At 34.5% G+C, this 24,966-nt stretch overlaps 1 protein-coding gene across 1 annotated transcript in view; it reads right to left on the bottom strand.

The window, feature by feature from the left end:
* Positions 1-24,966, bottom strand: part of Galntl6 (polypeptide N-acetylgalactosaminyltransferase like 6) — a 780,159-nt gene that overhangs the window by 423,200 nt on the left and 331,993 nt on the right. The window contains exon 5 of the mRNA XM_090354193.1: positions 10,813-10,979. Within this exon, the coding sequence (XP_090210319.1) occupies positions 10,813-10,979 (167 nt within the window). The remainder of the gene's footprint in view (positions 1-10,812; positions 10,980-24,966) is intronic.

A 24,966-nucleotide genomic window follows, 5' to 3' on the forward strand; every position in this document is an offset into this window, starting at 1 on the left:
AAGCCACACATTTGCTTTTGTAGTTTGTAAACTAATTCCTTACAAGAAAACATATTTTTGTGTTGTCTAACTACCCACCTAATTGTCCATCTTTTACTATCTATCTATCTTTTTTTTTCTTTTTGCAGGTGCTGGGCTTTAAACTCTGGGCCCGAGGCACTGTCCGTGGGCTTCTCAAGGCTATAGCTCTACTACCGGGGCCACCGCACCTTTTTCTATATATGTGGTACTGAGGAATTGAACCTGGGTCTTGATGCATGCTAGACAAGTACTCTTACCACTAGGCCAAACTACTGGCCCCTATCTATCAATGTATCTATCTACTCTCTCTCTATCATCTAATTATCTATCTGCAATATCACACTCATCTATCTTATTCTGTCCAATAATGGTATATTACATTTTCAAATTTGAGTGACTTTTAATTCTAGGGATAAGCCAATGGAGATGCAAGTTGATCTAGCCCATAATAACTTCATGGCTCAAACCTACACCGAAAAATAGGAAACAAATAAATATAATGCTTTCTCCTCAAAGAGTTCATTTTGCCAATACTATATAAATCATAATAGTATTAACTTAGGGCAAAATAGTGGTAAGAAAATAATTCCACAGGTACTAGTTATCAATAATCATAGGCTATGTTTGCTACTTTATAACTATCAGTCCTTTATATGACCTGAAACTGATTATTGCCTGTCTGAAAATGACTTATTTTTCTTTTACCTTGATTTGAGCTCAGTCGCTAGCATTTAGTAGTTCTTCATAGTTCTTTGACATTAAGGTGAGGAATTTTGGTACTGTCAGCCACTAACAGCTTGCAAATTAAACTGCAAAAATATTAAAATCAAAATTATTTCAGTATTGGACTCTTCTGGGTTTTAGGAGGTAAGACAAAGATGGAAAAATAAGAACGCGAATCTAATTTTTCTGAACACATCTTCACCGGAGAGCAGCTCCAGGAAATCTCAGCAAGGTCTTCCTTGCATGAAGCAAAGCAGCCTAACAAGGCAATCCCTTCATCCAGAATGAAGACAGATGAGATGACCTACAAGGGTCCAGTCCCACATCCATTCATGTACCTCATCAATTATACTTTCTGTCAGACTGTGAAGTTGTAGGAAACACACTTAACTCTGGTTTATGAGCCTTTTTTATTATGCTGAGAGCTTTTGTGCCAGTTGGAAACACTGCTTTCTCCACGAGAAATGTTCTGATTGGCCCCCTGCAGTCTTGAAAGGCCACTGTGGATACTAGAAATTTCATGTTTGAGCTATTGTTATTCCCACAAATAGTCTATTTCAATATTTGTGTATACACATGGAAAGATGATGGTGTCTATTATAGTCTTGATTCAAAGGCAAAATGTAAATTTGATCCAATTATCTAGAGCATCTTTATGTTTGTATTACAGTTTTATTAACTTAAAATAGTCATCAAAATCATTCCAGTTTGTCACAACTAGACATCTGAGAGAAGATTCAGAGCAGGGGAATGAAACTTAAATATTTGAATGTAATGTAAAATTTATCACAGGAAATAGAATTCATCCAGTATATAAATTTGCATGTTGAGTCGTGGTTCACTTATCTAAAGGTGGTATAAATATACTGTATACTCTAAAAAGTTCTCATTTTAAACATTCTTTTATTCATCTACATATTTATTTCTCAGTTAATATAAAACATTTAATTCTTAGGGTATTTGATAGAAATATATTTCATAAAAATGAGTTAATTAATATTGTTTGTCACTACATTAAAAAACATCCTGAATGCCAAGGAAAAAAGTGGAAATATTCCTGAGTATCGTGCACTGTGTCAAGACAATGGTATTTTTAAAAAATTAAGAGCAGATGGGTATTTAGACTTTGAAAGAGCAGCTTGATATACAGAACACTGTATTATTAAAGTTCCCAAGCAGAAGCTGGCTGATAGGAGAAGTAATAATAAAACATAAGCTTTTACTTCCTCAGAGAAAGGTATGCCTGCTCAAGATCTGAAGCCCTATTTCCACAAAATGGTTTCACACAAGTGACATCCTATTCAAAACAGCTGGCAGTAAGGAGAATAAATGAGATTTAATCTGCCATAAAATGAATTGCACAATTTAATTTTCTTGAGGATGTCATGCTTTTGTGACACTGGTAACAATTTTTATTTTTCTTCTTTTTTTTTAGAAGAATCAGGCTTCTTTTTCTATACGGAGCCCACATTAATTTAACCATGTAAAATTTTCCTCCAGAAAATATAACTAGAAAGCCACATTGCCCTATCTGATTCTGTTGTCTATCTTTACAAAAACTAGTTTAAAATATGAACCTAGGATAAATTTTCAACACTGAAATGGATTTTTCCAGTGCTTGATTATTGAAGTCGAAATATTTGAAATTGTCAGAGTCAATATGATAATCAATGAGTCTCAAAAGTCTAAAATTAATGTCTGTACAAAAGTATTTCACATATTTAAAATCAGTATTAAACAAAACTACAGAAGATAATGTTGGCTAGAAAATGGACAATTAGATGAGATTTATCATCTCTTCAAAATTAAATGCTTAAAAATTAAGTTACACATTCATAGCAGATAAAAATATTTCTTACTCTTTATGTCTCTAACATTATAGATCTTTTCTATATGATGTATTTTTAAAACAACAGTTTGAATGGTACACATACATATTTCATTCAAGTATACAAGATTTTTTAAGACAAGAAAAGAAAGAATTTTCAGTCTAAGAAATCTACTATAGTGCTATTTGTGTCATATAACATGAAATATATTACAAGCTAGATTTGTAATATGTAGACTTAAGTACAATTTAGATAAACTTAAATTACAGTTTCCCGTTATGTTACCTCATTTTAACACTCCTCTTTCCAAATACTTTTATTTGTGTGAAAACTAGCCTATATATATATATATTCCATTGTAAGACAACTTATTTCAAATAACTCATATTAGAGTATTTCAACTGTTAAAAATTACCTTTATTAAAATATCTATGCACATGGCAGTTTCACAAAATGTATCTATGTGAGTAAAATATAAGACATAAAATGGCTAGAACTAAAAATAACTTTAAGCTCAGACATACAACTTTACAACACAGAATAATACCAACCCCATAAGAAAATCTCACAGTTGGAAAGTAGGAGAAAAACATGAGAAGGGGTAACAATGTTCAAGAAGTAATATACTCACTACCTTAGTAATGTAACTGTAACCCCTCTGTACATCACTCTGATAATAAAACTAAAAAAGAAAATCTCATAGTTTTTGATAGTCAATCTCAGAGTTTTAAAGGCAAATTCCTACAGCTCTTGAATAGGAAAATCACATGCCTTTGTAGTGTGTCAAGATCTTTTATTCAAATTTGGAAGTTGAGCACCTGTTTCTAATACATTTCTGCAAGAATAAGTAAAATACTGTGCAACTATCATGGAGATTGTATGTGTGGGTGTCCCTCTAAGACATATTAGTAAAACTGAGAGAGGTTTTGTATGTTTGTACTTTAGAAAAAGAAAAAAAGGGGCTGGGTGTGTGCCCTAGAAGTAGAACACTTGCCTAGCATGCACGAAACCCTGGGTTCAATTCCTTGGTAGCATATACATAGAAAAAGTCAGAAGTGGTGCTGTGGCTCAAGTGGTAGAGTGCTAGGAATCTCGAGGACAGTGCCTAGGCCTTGAGTTCAAGCCCAAGGACTGGAAAAAATAAAAATTAAAAGATAAATAAACCAAAGTGTTGTAAATATGAAGGCAAAGGTGGTGTTAAGCAAAGATGCATAAGTTCTTGTTGCTGTTTATATAAATATCTATACAGTGTGAGACTCATATTTGAACATAAAAAGAAAATCCCCCAGAAAGCAGTTGTCACTAGAGTCTACTTAGAGAAGAGGGTATTCATCTTTTACAAATGATGAGACTTTTATGCATTTTATATTTTCTAACTTCAACATTTTACCTCCTCCATAACTGTAGTCCATTTTCATCTGACCTTTATACCATATTCCCTTTTCACATTTCTAATTAGGACCATAAATATACAGCCACTCAATGTCTCACATTCCCTTAATACCACTAGTGTAAACTAATTGACGTTTTTAGAACTGTTTTACCAACTTCTCGACAGTATTGATCCACAAACAACACCAGAAGCCAGAAAAGCTATCTTTCAATTCTTCAGCAGACGTTGCTGATTCTCTAAACAGAGAAACAGGGAATGCATTTTATAACACTTGTCTAGTCCACACTATTTACCAGTATTTAGTTTGATACTGTATTTCACAATTTCACATAGTAATATAAAATCTAAACAGTTCCAAGAGTGACACTCTCAATAAATCTGAGACATAAATATTGCACTTGTCTCTTGGTCTAGTGCAATATCTGATGGAATACTACCACTAAAACATTTTTGTCAACTGTCATCATAGGATCTTTATATGCACTTTAGTGATAGCGTTGTATCATATAAAATAGAAATGTACTACCATTCTTCATCTGGTTTACAACCTTTTCCCATTGATAATATCTTCCAGCTTTGAATAGTTGTAAAACTTGTGCAAACTGATTTGTCAGCTTACAGAAACTTTCCCTTATTGTGCAGTTGGACAGTATTTGTATGAAATTAAAATCATTTGTGAAATCATTTAAAATATTCCTGCAGTTTCAGATAAATACTTTCAGTCATGCGTAGAGTATAGGATTTCTTATGGTAATATGGATTTTTATAAAAAGTGCTTTGTTCTTTCTTCAGTATGTCTTTATTTTGTACTTTCTAGCACTCTTATAAATGCATACCTCCAATAGGTGTATAATATAGAATATGCATATTTAGTACATAGTAAATGTATAACACACATATACTCATAGCTGCACACTTGTATAATTCTTTTCTTTCTCAAGTTAGCATACAAAATCATTGACTGATTCAAAAGCCATATAGTCCTAAAAGTAACAGTAGTAATTAATCAAGAAGAAAACATTTCCAGGCACTAATTAAAAGGAGCAATCTAAAATTAAATATAACATGCTATAAGTGCTTCCCTAAGAAGACAAAGCAAATGTGTACAAACATGAAAATACCAATAAAACTGATACAGCAACAAATCTGGCTTAAAATATTATAGAATTTAAACACTTGGAATCTGATATATTTATAAGATAAACATTGCAAATTAATGGAAAACTTTGTCAAGTACATATATCAGAACAGGAAATTCTTTTGAAGCTATAATTTTTGACACCAAATTATCATTGAGACTTCACCCCCAATATTGAAACCCATACTTTCAGTCCTGTTGAAATCAATATTTTGCTGCATCTGGAGGAGGCTTGAGATCTTGCATTCTAACAGGCTTCCACAGCTTGAATGAGTACCAGTTTCTATGCCATGTAAAGCAAATAAAGTTGAATTTCTTTTGAACTGCTGACATTATCATCTTGGGAAGATAGCTCAATTGTCTGTTTTTGCCCTCTAGATAAATAATAGAGAATAATGATCTTTGTGAAACACAGTTAGCTATTTATCTTTCTTGAAAACATAGGAGGGGGAACAAATAAATATGGACAGGAATGTGTAAGAGTGTATGTATCTGTGTGTGTGTGTGTGTGTGTGTGTGTGTGTGTGTGTGTGTGTGTACCTTGGTATAACCCCTTATATGTATTACACTAAAGAAAGTATGTCAGCAGCTCTCATGTGACCATCCTCAATTTTGACTTGCATTCATCAAAAGCATATAAAGCTTAGGGAATTGTCAGGTTCAAATATACTCTATCTCTGAGGTTAAGCTCCAGCTTATTTCACACATTTCAACTGTTTCCATGTGGGTGCTGTTAAGGTTGTCTGGAATTTGGAGATAAGCCCAGGATTAGTCTTACTTTAAAGTCATCATGAAGCCTTGTTATAGGCCTCGAGTTAAGTTGTTAAATGCATTTCTAAGAGATTACTTTGGTGGGGGGTGGGGAGAAAGTCACACATTAACTTTGTAAGCCTCTAATAGCAAAAACACAGTGGTTGTTGTTGTGAACTTCCCTATACCCTGCCTATACCCTGCAGGTTTTAGAGGTGGTATCCTTATTTCCTAGGGATAAAACTATATTGTGCTTACCAACATTATTTTAAGAAAAAAAATACCCTTAAAATCTTCAAAGAACTAAATCAATCATATTGAGGAAGACTTTTATGATGTCACTTGGTAACAATTTGAATTATTCTATCAATGCAAAATATTATGCTTAATAACATGATTTGCAACTATTTCTTGTATTGTTTAGAAATAGGTAGTCTGAATGCTATTATAATTGCATTAATATGGCTGAACTATTTGCTTTCTTATTTTTTTGGTATTGCTATTTTATTGACCAACTAGAAGACATAAAATATGAAGCAGAAAATTTGATTAAGTGTCATCAAAATGTTATTGCCTTTGCCTGAAAGATATTGCAAAATATCTGGAAAAGGGTAAAGTGCAACGTTGTTGTTCTTTACTGAGCAGAATTGGAAATAGAATGTATTTCTAAAAATAAATTTAAAGTATACAATTGTAGAAATAGTTTTTATAAAGAAACCCAAGAGATGTCTTCTATTGCTCTGTTTTTGCCTATTGTGATTAGCATTTTGTTTTGTTTTGTTTTGTTTTCCATGGGTCACAAGGCCTGGGTGCTGTCCCTGAGCTCATCAGCTCAAGACTACCTCCCTACCATTGGGCCTGGTTGTTGTCCCTGAGCTGTTCAGCTAAAGGCTACCACCCTACCCTTGAGCCAAGCCCTACTTCCCATTTTCTAGAGATTAATTAGAGATAAGAGTCTCAGGTCCTCATGCTCCAGGGCTGGCTTTGAACCTTGATCCTCAGATCTCAGCCTCCTGAGTAGCTAGGATTACAGGTATGAGCCTGTAATTTAAATCACTTTATGTATCATAAGGTTATGATTTCTGGATTTATCAAAAAAGATATAATTTACCTACAGCATTAACAGCCCAATTCTGTAGAATTCAGAGAAGAATATATAAATATATAGAATTAGAGAAGAGACACTTTCTTTGTCTTAGAGATCAATAAATGAGATTGTGAAGAATATCTTCTCTTGTGATACTAAAAATAATTTTGTAAAAGATTCTGGTAAATGCTCATTTAAGATTCCAAATACACTTTAGATAGATAAGATGTCATCTTTCTCATTAACTTACTAAAATTTTATTTTATTTCCATTGCTTGTTGTAGTGTGTCAGTCATATGGCTATTTTAAACACTCTTAACTTTCTGAATATATTTTGCATTACCATGATTAGACATAACATGTCCTGTAATTGACTGGTTGCTTCAGGAAATGGAAGCATAGATTATTGAACAGAAAGATGAAGAAATACAAATATGTGGATAGATATATACAGATAAATACATGTTTACATGTAGGTAAATAGATAATTGATAGATCGATAGATACACAGAGATAGATACAGATAGAGATCCTTGTGAAGAAGTAGATTTGATGACTTGCAAAGGATCTCTGACAAAAGTATGGTAATTTTAGTAGTGAGTCACCTTGTAGGATCAATATCTACCAGCAATTCTTTTTCCCTTAGGCCATGGCAATTTCTTCACCATGTTTGATAGCCCTCTGGGCTCTTCATTTCAACTCCATATAAGAAATCAATTCATTATCCCCTGCTGATAAAAAGGCTGTCTCTGAAAAGGTAGTTTCCTGATATTACATAGTTAATAGTAAATATTGGGACTGTGAGAGTAGTCATTTTGTTAATTCTTGATGTCTCCCATAATTCAAAAAACTAAAGTTACGCTACTTAGATTCATGTAAGGCTGACTATACACCAACTAACATTTATAATTTTATTTCTTTCAAAATTTACTTTTGCATTTCAGTATGAAATAATAACTTCAATTTCATTTCTATTCTAGAAATAGAATACCTAGTTAAAAATTACACCTAAGATTAAATGGTGATTATTGTTAAAAGTTTTTGATAGGAAAGATAAAAATAACCATAACAAATATAAATAATAGTTTTTTTGTTTTGACTCACTTTGCTAATGCCAATTATTTTGAAAGTCCTCTTCCAAGTTTATGTTACATATTACAAGACTTTATTTAAAATGCTATCATATTAAAGATGGCAATGAGTTTAAGCTAAGAAAGAAAGATGGTGCCATTATTTCCCCCCTCCTTTATAGGAAAATGCCCTTGAGTCATTTTCAGCAAATAACATTTAAACAACAGGTTTTTTTTTTTTTGCTACCAAATGTTTCTCATTATATTACTCCTGGGTGAAAATTCTGCCATTAAAATTAGCTTACCAAGGCAAATTTAATTATGTAGAAAATTATCCAAAGATACGCTACTTTATTTCTACTGGAAGCAGTCAACCAAAAAGACTCTCCCCTTGGTGATCTATGTACAGTCCCTGAGCTATACTTTCTTTTTAATATTTTTAAAACAATGGCTACATTTATAAACAGATTAGGTGCCTGTTTTTAGCTGAAGAAATAACCATTGCTTTGATATATGTGGTATTGTTTACAAGCAAATAAAAATTAAACATTCATTTAAATTGGCATTTTTGCTTTTTAGACTGAATTGAGTATCAACTCAGACTTTACAGTTGCTATAGACAGGCACATCACTACTTGGGCCACCTTCCGGTCCTAAATTGATTTCTTAAAACTCTAAGAAGTTCACTTTTAGATACTGTCTCTTATTCTTAGGGAGTAAAACACATATACCTGTCTTGGCAACACACATCAAAAGCCTCTGAAATCAAGCAAAAATGACCATTTTTGTAGTTGATGTCCCAAAAGAATAAGATCAAAGGACCTCAGATTGGTTATATAAATTCCATAATCTATTCATGTGAGGGTAATTCTTAAATAAGTACTTTAATGAACTTTCATAGCCTGTTCACTTTTACACATTTTTTTTAGTGTACTAGGGAAAAAATGATGTCACCTAAGCTATAATTTTCAGAGATGTTGTTTTCCCTTAGTTTTTCTCTAGTCATTTCAAAGTTTCAGATATTTCATTAAGACAGTTCTCAGAAGAGGAACAGATGGCTAATAAACATAGGAAGAAATATTCAAAACCTTTACTCATCAAGGAAATTCAAATCAAAACTACACAGAAATTCCATCTTATCCCAGTCAGAAAGGAAAGCATTAATGAAACATTGAATTCTAATCAAATTCAGGAGGAAGGGGGAAAACCTTATCAGGGCTGGTGGAACTGTAAGCTAGTATAACCATTGTGGAGATTCCACATATAGCTACTAGACCTAGTTATAATCCTGCCATAGCACTCTTGGGTGTATATCCAAAGGAGAACAAATCAATATACTAGATACATATTCTGTCATATTAACCAAGTTATAGAATTAGCCAACAAACCCAACAACCAATGAGTAGATAAGGAAAATGTGTGACTTATACACCATAGAATATTATCCAGTAATAAAGAAAACAAAATTATCTGAATGAAAACAGAAGATTTATGTGTTAAACTAAGCTTGAAAAATTATCTAGAGAATATTTTCACTTCATCGTGGAATCTAGGCCTAACGGATGATAGTAACAATAATAATAAGACATAAAGACTGGGGGGTAGTATGGAAGGGGAAAAAGGTAAAAGAATGATTATGGAGGATAAAGCAGATCAAAATACATTACATACGTATGTATGTGCACACGCAAACATATACAAATAGTCAGCAAAATTATACCAAACAGTTTGAAAAATACAGAGGAGGCAGGAGATAAGAGAATAAGATGGAGGGGTGAACTTGTTGAAGGTATATCATGAACATCTGTGGATTGTCCCAAAGAAGTCTGTTGATATTATTAATGTATGTTTATTCAAAACCAAAACATCAAAGAGATGTTTTGCTGCACATAAAATTTCCAGACCTTTAATTAACCCATATGATCTCAAGATGTACTCACTTTTGAGACATGAGATTAATACGTAAACAAATTACACTACCGTGATTCTTCCTGACAGATGGAGCGTGAAGAGCAAACTGAAAATTCTAGTCACAATGAGATGAATATCATTAGGATAGCTTCTACCTCATTAGTCCTTCATAACAAGGAGAATTGTGTATCAGGTATTCTATCTCTGCAGTACTGGTTCTTTTTAGATCAAATTTTTCTTACAAAGAAGTCCCATTCTCAGGAACTATTCTATAAGTTTTCCTTGATTTAGAGAAATTAAATTGGGCTTTATTACAAATTTTATACCAAAGTGTCTAATACAAACATGTACAAGACTTATATGTCATAATATTTCATCTGATAAGATAAACCAGCAAGGTTTGTCAAGTGAAAAATATATATCATGTCCTTTACAAAACTGGATTGCAAGGTAAGACAAGTACAGCCTGCAGAATGTATTACACTGATTTTAAAAAAGTGTAGACATACTTTTCAGAACAAGAATAGATTTTAAATTTCCACATAAATATTCCACCATTCATATATATATATATATATATATATATATATATATATACCTAATATATTTGGTAATTCTTGCCTTAAAGTAGAATGTAGAAGCTGAGGCATTTTGCCAACACTGGTGTCATTCACAACAGAAAGGTAATGTGAATTTCTGACAGTTTCCCAAATAATGTCAGTAGCATCTCATTAGTTTCTTTTACAATTGGCCAACATTTCTGTCACAACATAGATAAAACTTGATAATCAGCTGTCAGCTGGAATAAAAAAGAAACTCTCAACTTTTTTTTAAGTCCTTAATTATTATGCAGGCGATAACCACCAGACAAAATGTTAATGGCATCTTACCTCTATCACTGAAGTCATCTACTAGAATGATTTCTGCTATCAGACTCTCCGGGGTTCGGTTAATTATACTGTGTATGGTCCTCAGGAGTGAAGTCCAGCCTTCATTATGAAATGGGATAATGATGCTGGTGTTTGGCAGCCTTTCCAGGTACATCTTGTGCTTACAGCTAGAGATGGCGAAGGAAGAAAAAAAAAGCCATGTTTAATGTACAATTACTATGCATGTTTATTCCTTTATTGGACAGCAGTGAGAACATGACTATGTCCAATAGTTATAGCTTGGATATTCTCATAGTTACTGTCTTCGTTCATGGATTCTTTAATTACATACTTTCATAGATACTGTTAATAAAATAAACTAATTCTGTCTGCATCTGGGGACGTCAAATACATCAAGATGTTGAAATGTGCTCTTGTTCTTGCACATTTTTTATAGTTGTCTAAAAGAAAATAGGATAAATGATATGATTAAGGATGAATAATATGGTTAACATTTATATGGATTTCCTGAAGAGTTTTGAAATTTTGGCTTCTATGATAATTATGCTTAGTTAGTCAGCTTTTCATTTTGGAGTATTTCATTAGTTGGACAATATTTATGGCTCTGCAGGGAAAAAATATCCAGAACCCTTCAATGAAATAATTTAATCCTAAATGAATATTTACTCTATGTAGCCACATAGTAAGATTTCTTTAACACTCAAACTAAGACATTACATTATTGAATTACTAATTTCATGTTGAATTTTTTCATTTGGAAGCAATCTGAAAGAAAGTGTTATTCTATCTGTGTGCCAATTATTTAGGATAAAGTTGTATTATATTCAACAATCAGTATTTAATAAACAAGTACATTTTGATGTTTTCAAAGGCAATGGAAATATTTAAGAAAGCTGTCACAATGAAACCATTATATAGGCATTGAATTGATATAGAAATATGAAAGCTATTTGGGGATAATGGACATGATTCAAGAATATAGGAGGTAGACATGATACAAGAATATAAGAGGTAGATCTGTTGGTAATTTCCAAAGGAAAGTTCTGAGACAGATGCTATCACAAAAAATGCACAGATCTAGTAAAGAGAAAAAAATGTAATTCAGCACACCTGGTCACAATTATGTACACTATCCATTCTTCCGAACAAAGCTAAAGGCCCAAGATAATTGGGTCTTTCATATCAATATTAAAGATAATTATACCTCTGGCAGCAGCCATTGTAACTTACGATGTTTTGGAACTGCTACTAGTAATTTTAAGAAAAAAATATCTTTAAAGCATTAAGGCAACATTGGGTACATATGAAATGCACATCAATAAACAGAAGTACTATTCTATAAAGTATTAACAAACTCATGATATTCAAAGTAAGTTTATACCCATGTAAATTTCCAGTCATTAAAAAATAGACTATTTTCATTAATGTCTACTTACTTGAGTAAATAATTGTTGCCTACCTCCACACGCACACAAAATGTGAAATAATCCCTTCTACCAATTCCTTCATTTATTCAAATTCCAGTTGTTTACCTGGTGGTTAAAATATGCCCAGATCCAAGGAGGAAGCTATAAGCTAAGTCTAATTCTTAACTTTATTGAAAGGACCTCCAGGATATAGAAACAAAGACCATATAATGAGTGATTGTTGTCCTTAATGTACTATGTTATATCTCATCTCTTTGGATGTCCATTAGTTATCTCATATTGTCACAGTATTTCACCTTGTTATCTGATATATTGGATATATGCGTATTTGGTTATTTGAAATCAGATAGGGAAGGGGAGAAAACAAGATGAAGGGCAGGGTTGGGGTGGGAAATGGAGACTAAGACATGAGAAAGGGTATCAATGTATGTGAAGTAATACACCTTCTATCTGGTGAATATAATGTAACCCTTTTTTAATCACAATAAAAATATATGGGCAAAAAAGAAATTTTCAATAAAATAGTACAAAATAAGTGACAGGTGAAATTTTCAAATAAAATGTATATACAACTACTTTCCTTATATTAAGAGTAAAATAATAAACTTCATCAGATGTTTCGTAAAATTAAATCCAGTAATTACTCAGTCTATTAGATCTGATTATAGCAAGTGTTTGATAAAAATTTGCTTCCATGGTTATTTTTAGTGTTGGTTTACTTGCTTTTCTTTTACCTGTCAAATCCCCTTCCACTCTGAAAGTAAGTAAGAGGGGAGACAGGATCAGCATAAGGGCAAGTCAGAGACACTTAGGGTATAAAGACGAATAAATTATAGTCTCTTCCCTTCAGGGCTCACAGACCAATGGACAGATACATGAAATGTTTAGAGTCAAATGAGACAAATGACATAATAGATGATGCTCAGACCATGAGAGCCTGGAGGAAGTATGACTAAGTTTGTCTGAAAGAATTAGGGAAGTCCTATGTTGAAAACGAATCATGCGGGGTCTTGCAAGTGATTCTAAGCAACAGCGAACAGTTTCAAATTTTGTCTTGAAGAAGACAAAATCATGTGTATATATACTTCCAGCAGCAGGAGAGACAAAGATATTAGAAGAAAGTTGGAAATGGTAATAGTTCTGGTAAAAAAAATAATTATGAGTGTGGATCTGACATTGTACTCTAAGGAAAACCGGTCTCTTTTTAAAGCTATTTAATGTGATTGAAGTCTACTCAATTGTGCTAGAAGCTTGGGCTGATAGAAGGAACATGGAACTTAACCACCAACGGATTTGATTCAAGAAATGTGTGGTTCAGATGACTGTCTCCCTTCCTTACAGCAAATATTGAAGCCTGTCAGGGCTTGATTAAGAATCTGCACCTTTGTAGTTTAGGTTCAATTCTTGTCAGGTTGGGAAAGGAAGTAAGTTAAATAGGAAGACAAAGTATCAAAATGAAACTGTTGAAAAGCTGAATTGTTCTGTTGTGGAACACCTTCTTAGCATGTCCCATCTGCAGGTTTACTCCCTGGTGGTGTAAGCAGTCACTGGGCAGGTCAATCACCATCTATATATTTATGGTTACAGGTATGTGCCAACTTTGCCCAGCTAAGAAAAACAGAATTATTTAAGACAATAATTACACTAAATTTATGGGACTGTGGTGAAAATTGCTGCACTTATACTTTTTACTGTATTATTATTCAAATAAGGACTTTCCTAAAATCAATATGAACCACCTCATGGTGTGAGTATATGAATTGGTATATGACTGAAACCATGGTAGAAACCAGAAGAAAAAAAGTAAAGGGGAAATTGTTTCATTATTCTGGACAAGGACATGCCCCAGACGACTCAACTTCCTTCCACCTGGTTCCACCTCTTCCCATCAGAATCAAGGTGGTTTTCCACCCCTTTGAAGAATGTTTAAGAACAAACCAGGACAGTCAGAAAACCATTCTGTTCTCGTTTACAAAGGAACTAGGCACATTTGGAATGTCAGGGACACTTCTGATTTTCCTTTAACATTTTGTCATTGCCATATTTCTTGAAAACCACTTTGGTTCAACCACAGTTCTCTGTGGCCTGTTCTCAATAGCTGCAGAATAAAATGTCAGCCTGACATCTGGCTAGTGACAAGTATATTATAGAGCATATCTGTATAAGTCATTTCCAAGTACCAATTTACATAATAATTGTCTTAATGTCAGCATATTCAATTTTCTTTTTTTACAGTCTTTTTTTATTGTAATTAGTAAAAGGGTTACATGATATTTGCCAGATAGAAGGTGCATTAATTCACATACATTGATACCCTTTCACATGTCTTGAACCCATTTCCCTCCCCCCCCACACCCCCAGCCGTCTTGGTTTTCCCTCATTCCCTATCAAATTTCAAATATCCAAATACAAATAAATTCAATATATCAGATAACAAAGTGAGATACTATACCAATATGAGATAACCAAGGGACAGCAAAGGAGATGAGAGACAACATAGTACATTAAGGACAATAATCATTCATTATATGGCTTTTGTTTCAATATCCTGGAGGTCCTTTCAATTAGCTTCACATTATATGGCCTTATGTATCAAGATTTTGCTCTATTGCAGATCTCTGCTAGTAGAGCCCAAGGTTTCTACTGATTATGACAAATGAGGGAAACCATTGAGCCTATGTCCCTTTGAGTCTGGCTTACTTCACTTAATATGATCTTTTCTAAGTCTTTCCATTTCCTAACAAATGGGGTGATGTCATTCTTTCTGACACCAGTATAGAATTCCATTGTGTACAAATACCACAACTTGTTGATCCACTCATCAACTGAGGGACATCTAGGTTGGTTCCATATCTTTGCTATGGTGAATAGTGCTGCAATGAACATTGTTGTGCTAGTGGATTTAGTATGTCCTTGTTTCTGGATGGTTGGGTAAATGCCAAGTAGTGGAATTGCTGGGTCATAGGGAAGCTCTATGTTTAGCCTTTTGAGGCACTGCCACACTGCTTTCCATAGTGGTTGAACGAGTTTGCACTCGCACCAACAGTGTAGTAGTGATCCCTCCTGGCCACATCCCCTCCAGCATCTGTTGTCATTCGTTTTCCTGATCCTGGCCATTCTAGCTGGAGTGAGGTGGAATCTTAGAGTTGTTTTGATTTGCATTTCTTTTATGGCCAGAGATGTTGAGCATTTCTTCATGTGTCTATAGGCCATTTTTGTATCTTCTTCAGAGAAGACTCTCTTTAAGTCTTTGGCCCATTTTTTAATGGGATGGTTGTTACTTTGGAGGTTAGTTTTGGAGTGATTCAATTTTTTGAGTTGTTGATATATTTTAGATATGAGGCCTTTGTCCGTTGTTTGGTTGGTGAAGATCTTCTCCCACTCTGCAGGCTTCCTGATTAGTTTACTAGCTATGTCCTTTGCCATACAAAAGCTCTGCAGTTTAATGCAGTCCCACTTATCCAGCCTTTCTCTGATTTGTTGTGATTCTTGGTCCTTATTAAGAAAGTTTTGACCTGTGCCAAGGAGGCCTAGTGTATCTCCTATTCCTTCCTGTAAAGTTTTCAGTGTGTCAGCTTTTACCTCCAGGTCTTTGATCCATTTGGAGTTAATTCTAGTGCAAGGTGACAAAGAAGGATCCAGCTTTAGTTTTCTGCAAGTGCTTAACCAGTTCTGCCAGCACAACTTGTTGAAGAGGCTGTCTTTCTTCCATTCTATTTTTTTGCTCCCTTGTCAAAGATTAGGTGGCCATAGGTCTGTGGTTTAATATCTGGGTCCTCAGTTCTATTCCATTGGTCTTCAGGCCTGTTCCTGTGCCAGTACCAAGCTGTTTTGAGAATTATAGCTCTGTAATAGAGTCTAAAGTTTGGAATTGAAATTCCTCCTGCACTGTTCTTTCTGCTAAGAAGTGTTTTTGCTATACGGGGTCTTTTATTATTCCATATGAAATTTTGGTCTGCCTCTTCTATTTCTGTAAAGAATGACATTGGGATGTTGATGAGTATTGCATTGAATTTGTAGATAGCTCTTGGCAAGATTGTCATTTTCACAATGTTGATTCTTCCAATCCAGGAGCATGGGAGGTTTTTCCATTTCCTTAGTTCTGCTTTAATTTCCTTTTTTAGGGTTTTAAAGTTTTCGTCAAAAAGGTCCTTTACATTCTTAGTTAAGCTAATTCCTAGGTACTTTATTTTCTTTGAGGCTATTGTGAAAGGAGTTTCTTTCCTGATTATTGCCTCGTTCCTCTCACTGTTGGCATAAAGGAAGGCAGTTGATTTTTGAGGGTTGATTTTATAGCCTGCTACTCTTCCAAAGCTTTGAATCAGCTCAAGGAGCTCGGGAGTAGAGTCTATAGGATTCTTTAAATACAGAATCATGTCATCTGCAAAGAGGGATAGTTTTATTTCCTCTTTCCCTACTTGGATCCCCTTTATGCTTGTTTCTTGCCTTATTGCACTGGCTAGGAATTCTAGCACTATGTTAAAGAGGAGTGGAGAGAGTGGGCATCCTTGTCTCGTTCCTGATTTTAGAGGGAATGGCTTTAGATTTTCAGCATTAAGTGTAATACTAGCAGTAGGTTTCTCATACTCAGCCTTTATTACATTGAGGAATGTTCCATGGATTCCTAGTTTCTCCTGAGCTTTTAACATAAAGGGGTGTTGGATCTTGTCAAATGCCTTTTCCGCGTCTATTGAGACAATCATGTGATTTTTGTCCCTGGTCCTGTTGATGTGTTGAATTATATTAATTGATTTGCGTATGTTGAACCAGCTTTGCCTCCCCGTGATGAATCCAGTTTGATCATAGTGTATAATTTTTTGATGAGTTGTTGTAGACGGGTGGCCAGTATTTTGTTGAGAAGTTTTGCATCGATGTTCATCAAAGATATAGGTCTATAGTTCTCTTTCTTTGATGAATCTCTGTCTGGTTTGGGGATGAGGGTTATACTGGCTTCATAGAATGAGTTTGGTAAGGAACCTTCATTTTCAATTTCGTTGAAGAGCTTGAGGAGTATTGGTGTGAGCTCTGCTTTTAAGACCTTATAGAATTCAGCTGTGAATCCATCTGGCCCTGGGCTTTTCTTAGGTAGAAGTTCCCTAATTGCCATTTCTATTTCAGAGCTTGAGATAGGCCTGTTGAGTTGGCTTAGTTCTTCTAGGTTCAGTGTGGGTATGTTAATATTGGCTAGGAATTCATCCATTTCATCTAGATTCTCAAATTTGTTGGCATAAAGGTTTGAGAAGTCTTCCCTCATGATATTCTGGATCTTGGTAATATCTGTCGTGATATTACCATTTTCATCTGCGATTTTGTTTATTTCGATATGCTCTCTTCTTTTTTTGGTAAAATTTGCTAAGGGCTTGTCAATTTTGTTAATTCTTTCAAAGAACCAACTCCTTGTTTTGTTGATTCTTTCTATAGTTTCTTTGGATTCCAAATCATTTAATTCTGCTTTGATTTTAATAATTTGCTTTCTTCTACTGGGATTAGAGTTGGTTTGTTGCTCTTTTTCCAGGAGCTTAAGGTGAGACATTAACTTGTTGGTTTGCAATTTTTCCAACTTGTTGTTGTAGGCACTCAGCGCTATAAATTTTCCTCTGAGTACTGCCCTTGCTGTGTCCCAAAGGAGTTGACATTTTGTGTGCTCCTTACTGTTAAATTTCATAAATTGTTGGATTTCTGTTCTGATCTCTTCGATGACCCATTGGTGATTCAACAATGTGTTGTTCAGTCTCCATGAGTTACAGGGTTTTCGTTGGTGGAGATGTATGTTCAGTTCCAGTTTGATGCCTTTGTGGTCTGAGAGTGTGCATGGAATAATTTCAGTGTTTCTGAATCTGTCCAGGTTTGTTTTATGGCCTAAGATTTGATCTATTTTGAAAAATGTCCCATGTGCTGCTGAGAAAAACGTATATTGTGTTGTTGCTGGGTGGAATATTCTGCAGATGTCTGTTAGATCTAGTTGGTCTATATAGTTGTTCAGTTCTAAGGTTTCTCTGTTGAGTTTTTGCCTTGTTGATCTGTCCGTAGGTGAGAGTGGTGTGTTAAAGTCACTGACAATCACTGTATTTCAATCTATGTATGGTTTCAGTGTAAGTAAAGTTTGTTTTCCGCTTTCCCGATGTGTTTGGGGACACGCTGTATTACTCACGCCTCTGCGTCCGTCTGCGGGTGCTCCACGGTGGTGGGGAGTCTTTCACTCCTCTCGCCGCCTGTGTTCTGCGTCTGGGTTCCGCTGCTTGCTGTTCTGGTTCCGCGTCGGTGCTCCGCTGCTTCAGCCATTCTCTGGCCCGGTTCTGTGCTGGTTTCTGCAGTCGTTGGGCTCCCAGCCTGGCGCCTTCCACTGCCGCCGCTTTTCGCGGCTTGAGCCGGTGCTGGCTGCCGCTTTTTGCGGGGCTTTCGCGGCTTGCATCCGGTGGCGAGAGGTGGGGGAGGGGTCCTCGCATTCCGAATTCTTTGAGAAAGTTGGATGTGAGCTTTATCTGGATTTCTTTTCCAGTTTGAGTCCTTCTCCGTTGCTTTTGAGTTTGTTGTTGTGGATTTCTTTAGGTAGTTGGCTCGTGGGACTCCCTGGTTCTCTCTTTTTGTCAGAGAGAGCTAGGCAGCGTCCCTATTGTCTCGGCGCCATCTTCCTTCCCCCAGCATATTCAATTTTCAATGACTGGATTTAGTCACTCAGGATATTTTTCTTTGCTTCTGTTCTAATCTCACCATGTCAGCTAGGTTCGATAAAGCAATGATAACTAATAATTTATTTGCCTCTGACAGGTCTGTGAAAGTAGTCCAGGCTGCCCATTTATATATGGAAGCATGTTTGAATGTGTAGGGGGGTCACCACTATAAATGTACTCATTTATTCATATGTTTATTTGGTTACCTATTTTATAACAATCTTTTATACACATTAGCATTTTATGGGGTTAATATGATTCAGAATTTGTCAATTATTTTATGTACTTACTAAGGAACAAAGGAATTTGTAATTATGATGTGGCTATGTATATCATAAATCAAAGAAGAAATATACTCACTATGTAGGAGATCAGAGACAGCAGGGATCACAAAACAAAGTTGATCCTGATATTTTATTTATTTATTTATTTATTTATTTATTTATTTATTTGCCAGTCATGGAGACTGAACTTAGCGCCTGAACACTGTCCTTGGGCTTTCTCAAGGCTAGAACTCTGCCACTTGAGCCACAGCACCACTTCCAGCTTTTTTCTATGTATGTGGTACCAAGGAATCGAACCTGGGTTTTGCTGCATGTGAGGCAAGCACTCTACCTCTAGGCCAAATTCCTGGCCCAATGCTGATATTTTATAAGATGTACTTTTCTTGGTTAATGTTGTAGTCATCTACTTTAGTTCTCAAGTTTCAAATTGTTCACTGTGTTGCATCCATTGCAGAATAGGAAGAATGAATGTGTGAGGTACACTTGTGAGGTCATTCTAGGATACCCATTAGGACATGATAGTGGAGGTAGCTGAGATTAGAAATGCTGGCATTCAAGATCTATTTTAGGAGTGCAGTTTACAGAGAAAATTAATAAGCTTTTCTGAATTACATCATCAAAGAGAGTGTAATAAATAATAAGAAAGGGTAACATGTCGTGATTTGAGCCTCAATTAGAGAGGAACTATGTTGCAAAGTGAACTGAAAAGACATAGTGAGAGAAAGCAAGATTTTATTCCTTGAAACAGACAAGAGCACTGTAAAAATGAGAGTAGGTCCAAAGTGTCCAGTGACTCTGGAAATTTTCACAAGATAAATTGTACAATTATTGGATTTTGGAAAGTTGGAAATCAGTTACTTTGGCAAGAAAAAAATTGATGGCACAATAGTGTCTTGAAGAGTGACTGGAATTTGAGGCAATCGAGTGGAATAAGGAATAACAGCAAATTCTACCACTGTGGGATATGGGTGAAATTTATCATAGGCGATTAAATTTGAGAGATAATAACAAAATATTTTAAATATGTGATTAATATCTAAATTCTCTACTTTTCCAGAAAATAGTAAAATAATAATTTTACAGAAAATAGTAAAACACAATAATTTCCATGGATATTCTTAGTGAAATATTTAATAGAAAACTGTGTTCCTGGCATTTAGATATTGAATCTCACTTCAAAGGCAGAAAACACTTATCACTTGTGACAGATATGCAATTTCAGACATAAGTGTTTATTTTATTGACTCATAGGATAGAGGGAATAGAGAATGCTTTATCTTTTATTAAAAGAAACTTCATTAATGTGGAACTAATGTACTATGTAGCCCAATATTTTTGCTAATTAAAAGCAGCAAATTAATATCTCAGTGTAGGTTCAGAAACATAACTATCTGCACAATTTTAGGATGAATTTCTTTTTTGATTTTATTTTTTATTGTCTAGGTAGGGTAGACCTTACCTGGGTTACAGCTACATTCACGAGGTAGTAGGTGAATTACTTCTTACACATTGATACTACTTCTCATGCTTTTGTCCCCATTTCCCTCTCCTCTCCCCTTTCAATCATCTTGTTTTCCCCCCTTCTGTTTCCTATTTCAAAAAAAACCCAAATAAATGTATATACAATATGCAGGTAACAAAGTCAGATACAGTAACAGTATGAGATTAACCAAAGGACAAAAAAAGAGAAATAACAGTACAGTAAGAACAATCACACAAGATAAAGCTCTTGATTCTATATCCTAGAGATCCTTTCATTTAGACTCATAGGATGAATTTCTTAACACAAAAAAATGTATGTTTTTATTTATGAGGCTTTCCCTTCACTCCTCAAAGACTTAAGTAACTATTATGTACTTTTTATTTTTATAGATTTTCTCCTATGGATATTTATATGAATATAATGAAATTATGTAGGATTTTATAGACTTTTTTGCTAATGCATAGTACTTTCAAGGCTAATGTCATGGCAATACTTAGAATGCACATTTAGTTTATTTTTATGACTGGATCTTATGGTTCTAACTCGGTAATTCACTCATTGTTTGCTAGTTCCTTGGGTGACTTTTTCTAGAGGACTAGTATTTTACTAACATGCATGTGAATGTTTTGTTTTGTTAATGTTTAGGGTTGAACTGACTGCTTTTTGCTTGCTATGTAGGCAGTCTGCCTCTTAAGCCATGCCCCCAGCCTTAGGGACAGGCTTACGACAGCTTTTAGGACAGTCTTTCAGTTATTGCCAGAACTAATGCCAGCCTGAACTCCAACCTTCAAATTTATACTTCCCATGTAATTGGTTCAGATAGACGCTCATGGATTTTTTGCTATTGTTGTTCTGGGCAGGCAATGAACTAGGAAATTCATGACCTCATCTTCTTAAGTACTTTGGTTTATAGATATGATCCACCATACCCAACAAAGTACAATTTTTTATGGATGTATGCACTGTCTTTGGAATATCTGATAAGTAGAAATGTTGGTTCACAGGTTCTGGCTTACATTGCTTAATATAATTTTTCCAAGTCCTTCCATTTCCTTATGAATGGTACAATATTATTCTTCTGATGAATGAGTAAAATTCACATATTCATATATATGTATATATATCATATATATCTTATATCTCTCAGAATATCATATACACGTGTATATATCACATTTTCTTGATCCATTCATCCAAATGAGAGATATCTGGACTGATTTCATATCTGGCTATGATAAATGATGCTTCAAAGAACATAGTTATGCTGGTAGCTTTATGTGGTCTTGTTTGTGCTCTATTGGATAAATTTCCAAAGTGGAATTGTGCTAGGTCATAGCATAGCTCTAGGAAGTAAACCAGATTCAGAAAAACATAATTTTCATGGTTTCTCTCTATAGTAGTAGCAAGAAAGTACCTATAAATCCACAAGTAAATACATTGGGTGGTTAGCAAGCGGTTACAAATGAACTAATTGAAGTGTAATAGACTATGGAGAGGACAAAATGTAGAGTCATTTAAAAAAAAATAAGCCAAAGGCACAAAATAGATACCAGGAAATGGGTACTTGCAAGAGGAGAGAGTAGACCCAAGAGGTGAGGGGTAGAAGAATGAAAGGGGAAGGCAGAAAATGCAGGCAAGATTTTTGTTGTATATACCACAGAATAGTGAAATAAAGGGAAAGGGGGGAGGTGTTGAAAGGGTGCATTGTACATGTAAACTGTTTTGTTAAATACTAAAATATTCAATAAATAACCTAAAATTAAGGTAAGCAAGGCAAAGAAGTAGTTTGAGAGGGGTGCTTAAGAACACTGAAATGGGTGAAATATATCGAAATGCACTATATTCATAAACTCCTTTGGTGAATGGCAATCCATTTGTGCAGCAATGTAAAGATAATACAAAAGATTTTAAAAATAAAAATTCACATGAACTTTGATCAAAAATCATTCATAAACACTCCAGATTTTCATCAAAAGTGTATAAAATAAAACTTATTTTTGTATGTTGATCTTGTATTTTGCCAACATTTTGAATTCAATAGTTTTTTAATGAATTCTTTAGGAATTTTTCTGGAAAAAATGATGATATCTATTAATAGAGACAGTTTAATTTCTTCCTTCTCATTTGGAAGCCTTGTTTACCTTGCTTATTTTCCAGAAAATATGATCTAGAATATATGAGATAATGTATTGTATGTTCAATACACGTAATGAGACAAGACATGCTTTGATTCTCTTGATCTTAGAGGGGAATCTTCAGTCTTTGATGAATTATGGTGCTAACTCAGGGTAGTTGATAGACTCCACCATTCATAGTTCTCTCTCTACAGTAATACTAGTATAAGTTTTGCCAGTCCTGAGTTTGAGCTCAAGGCCTGAGCACTATCCTTGCACTTTCTCAAGGCTAGAGATCTACCACTTGAGCCTTAGCACCACTTCTGGCTTTTTTTCTATGTATGTAGTATGTTGAATCTTCATGCATGATAGGAAAGCACTCTACCACTAGGCCAAGCTCCCAGCCCCTAACCTAGTTTTTTTGAACAATGAATAAGCAATGGAAAGATATGTCTTGTCCCAGGCCCGTTCTTTTCCCTCTCTTCACATTATAAGGAGAGTCATTTTCTCTACATATGCCCTGTCGTGACGTTTGAGCCCTAACGTAGATCCACAGCAATGGGAGAGGCCAACCATGGCCTGACACCTCTCAAACTGTGAACAAGAATAAAGTATTCTTCCCAGGAGTTGTTTATCTTAGGTATTTTTTCACAGCAACAAACCACTTACCACTTCCAGGTTCAGAAATAAGCCTACACAGACATCTGAGACTTGACAGCATTCCCAGAAACATTCATAGAAGAAAAACACTAGTTCACACATGCTGCTGCAAGCACTGGCTATCAACGTAGACAAGATCTATACCTCTACAAGAATATCAGCTCAGAATAGATTAAAGAAATTAATGAGGAATCTGAAAGTTTGATTTTTCTCCTTAAAGATTATTTTTATTTTGCTGTTTCATTTATTGACTTTGCTTTGCTGCTCCATGGACTTAAACTCTTTGCCTGGTCCCTGTCCCGAGCTTCTTTTGTTCAAAGTGAGCATTCTACCACTTGAGCCACAGTGCCACTTCTAGCATTTGTTGAGTATGTGTTGAAGATAAGAGTCTCACAGTTTCCTGCCCAGGCTGCCTTTAAAACATGATCCTCAGACCTCAGCCTCCTGCGTAGTTAGGATTACAGGAAGGAGCCACCAGCACTCAGCCTTAAAAACTATTTTGAAAGGGGCTTAAATTTATTTCTGAAATTGTTTTCCTCTGCTTCTTTGGATTTCAGGTCAGTGATTTCATTCTAGAAATGTTCTGTTTTCATTTCACAAATTGGTCTGGGTGATGTATTTTTGGGAAATCAAGAGTCTATCACATATATAATATATAATTTGATTATATAATATAGGATTATATGTGATTATATATTTCTTATATATTATATGATATATATTATGTATCATACAATATATTATATTATTACATTATTATACAATGTACTATGTATCACATAATATAGTATACAATATATTATATACATTTGTCAAAGTACTAAGTTGTAAAAGTACTAAATCAAGTTTGGTATTATTGTTGAAAATACTTATTTATGATTCAGTGTGTGTAGCAGTTTAAGGACTACCTGTTTCCTCTCCATTCATTTGAATGCAGTTGATGTTTTACTACTTGGGCAACTTCTTGTTCCAGATTTTTTGCTAATTAATTGAAGATGGAATCTCCTGTACTTTTCTTCCTCAAATGTCTCTGAATCACAGTACTCAGATCTCAGTCTTCTGAGTGAGCCACATGTGTCAGGCAGTCAATGAGGATGCTAATCCTCATTGATAAACGCATATTGTAAGAAAATTACAAAATTCATTAAGAAATATTTTAATCCAATGAAATATGATTACCGTGAAATGAATACTTGAGCATAAAATTTATAGTTTTAAAGCATATCTCTAAGTATTAAAATCAAGAAACTTTATGGATGAGATATATTTATTTCCTCTCTAATAGATGATCCTGCACACTGATGATTCAATCAATTGCCCAAGGATTATGTTCAAAAATGATCTCTACATGTTACTCTTTTCAGTTAAATGAGCATTAAGTTGATCACATTTATTAATGATACTCTGCCACTGTAATTTAACCTCTAATATACTGTAACAATTTTTGAAGATTATACTAGCTTGAAAAGACACTCTCCTCAGAATGGGAGAATTTCATATTCCTCATTAACTCAT

Source organism: Megascapheus bottae, chromosome 20 (assembly GCF_031878675.1).
Source record: "Megascapheus bottae isolate mThoBot1 chromosome 20, mThoBot2.hap1, whole genome shotgun sequence".
Classification (NCBI taxonomy): Eukaryota; Metazoa; Chordata; class Mammalia; order Rodentia; family Geomyidae; genus Megascapheus; species Megascapheus bottae.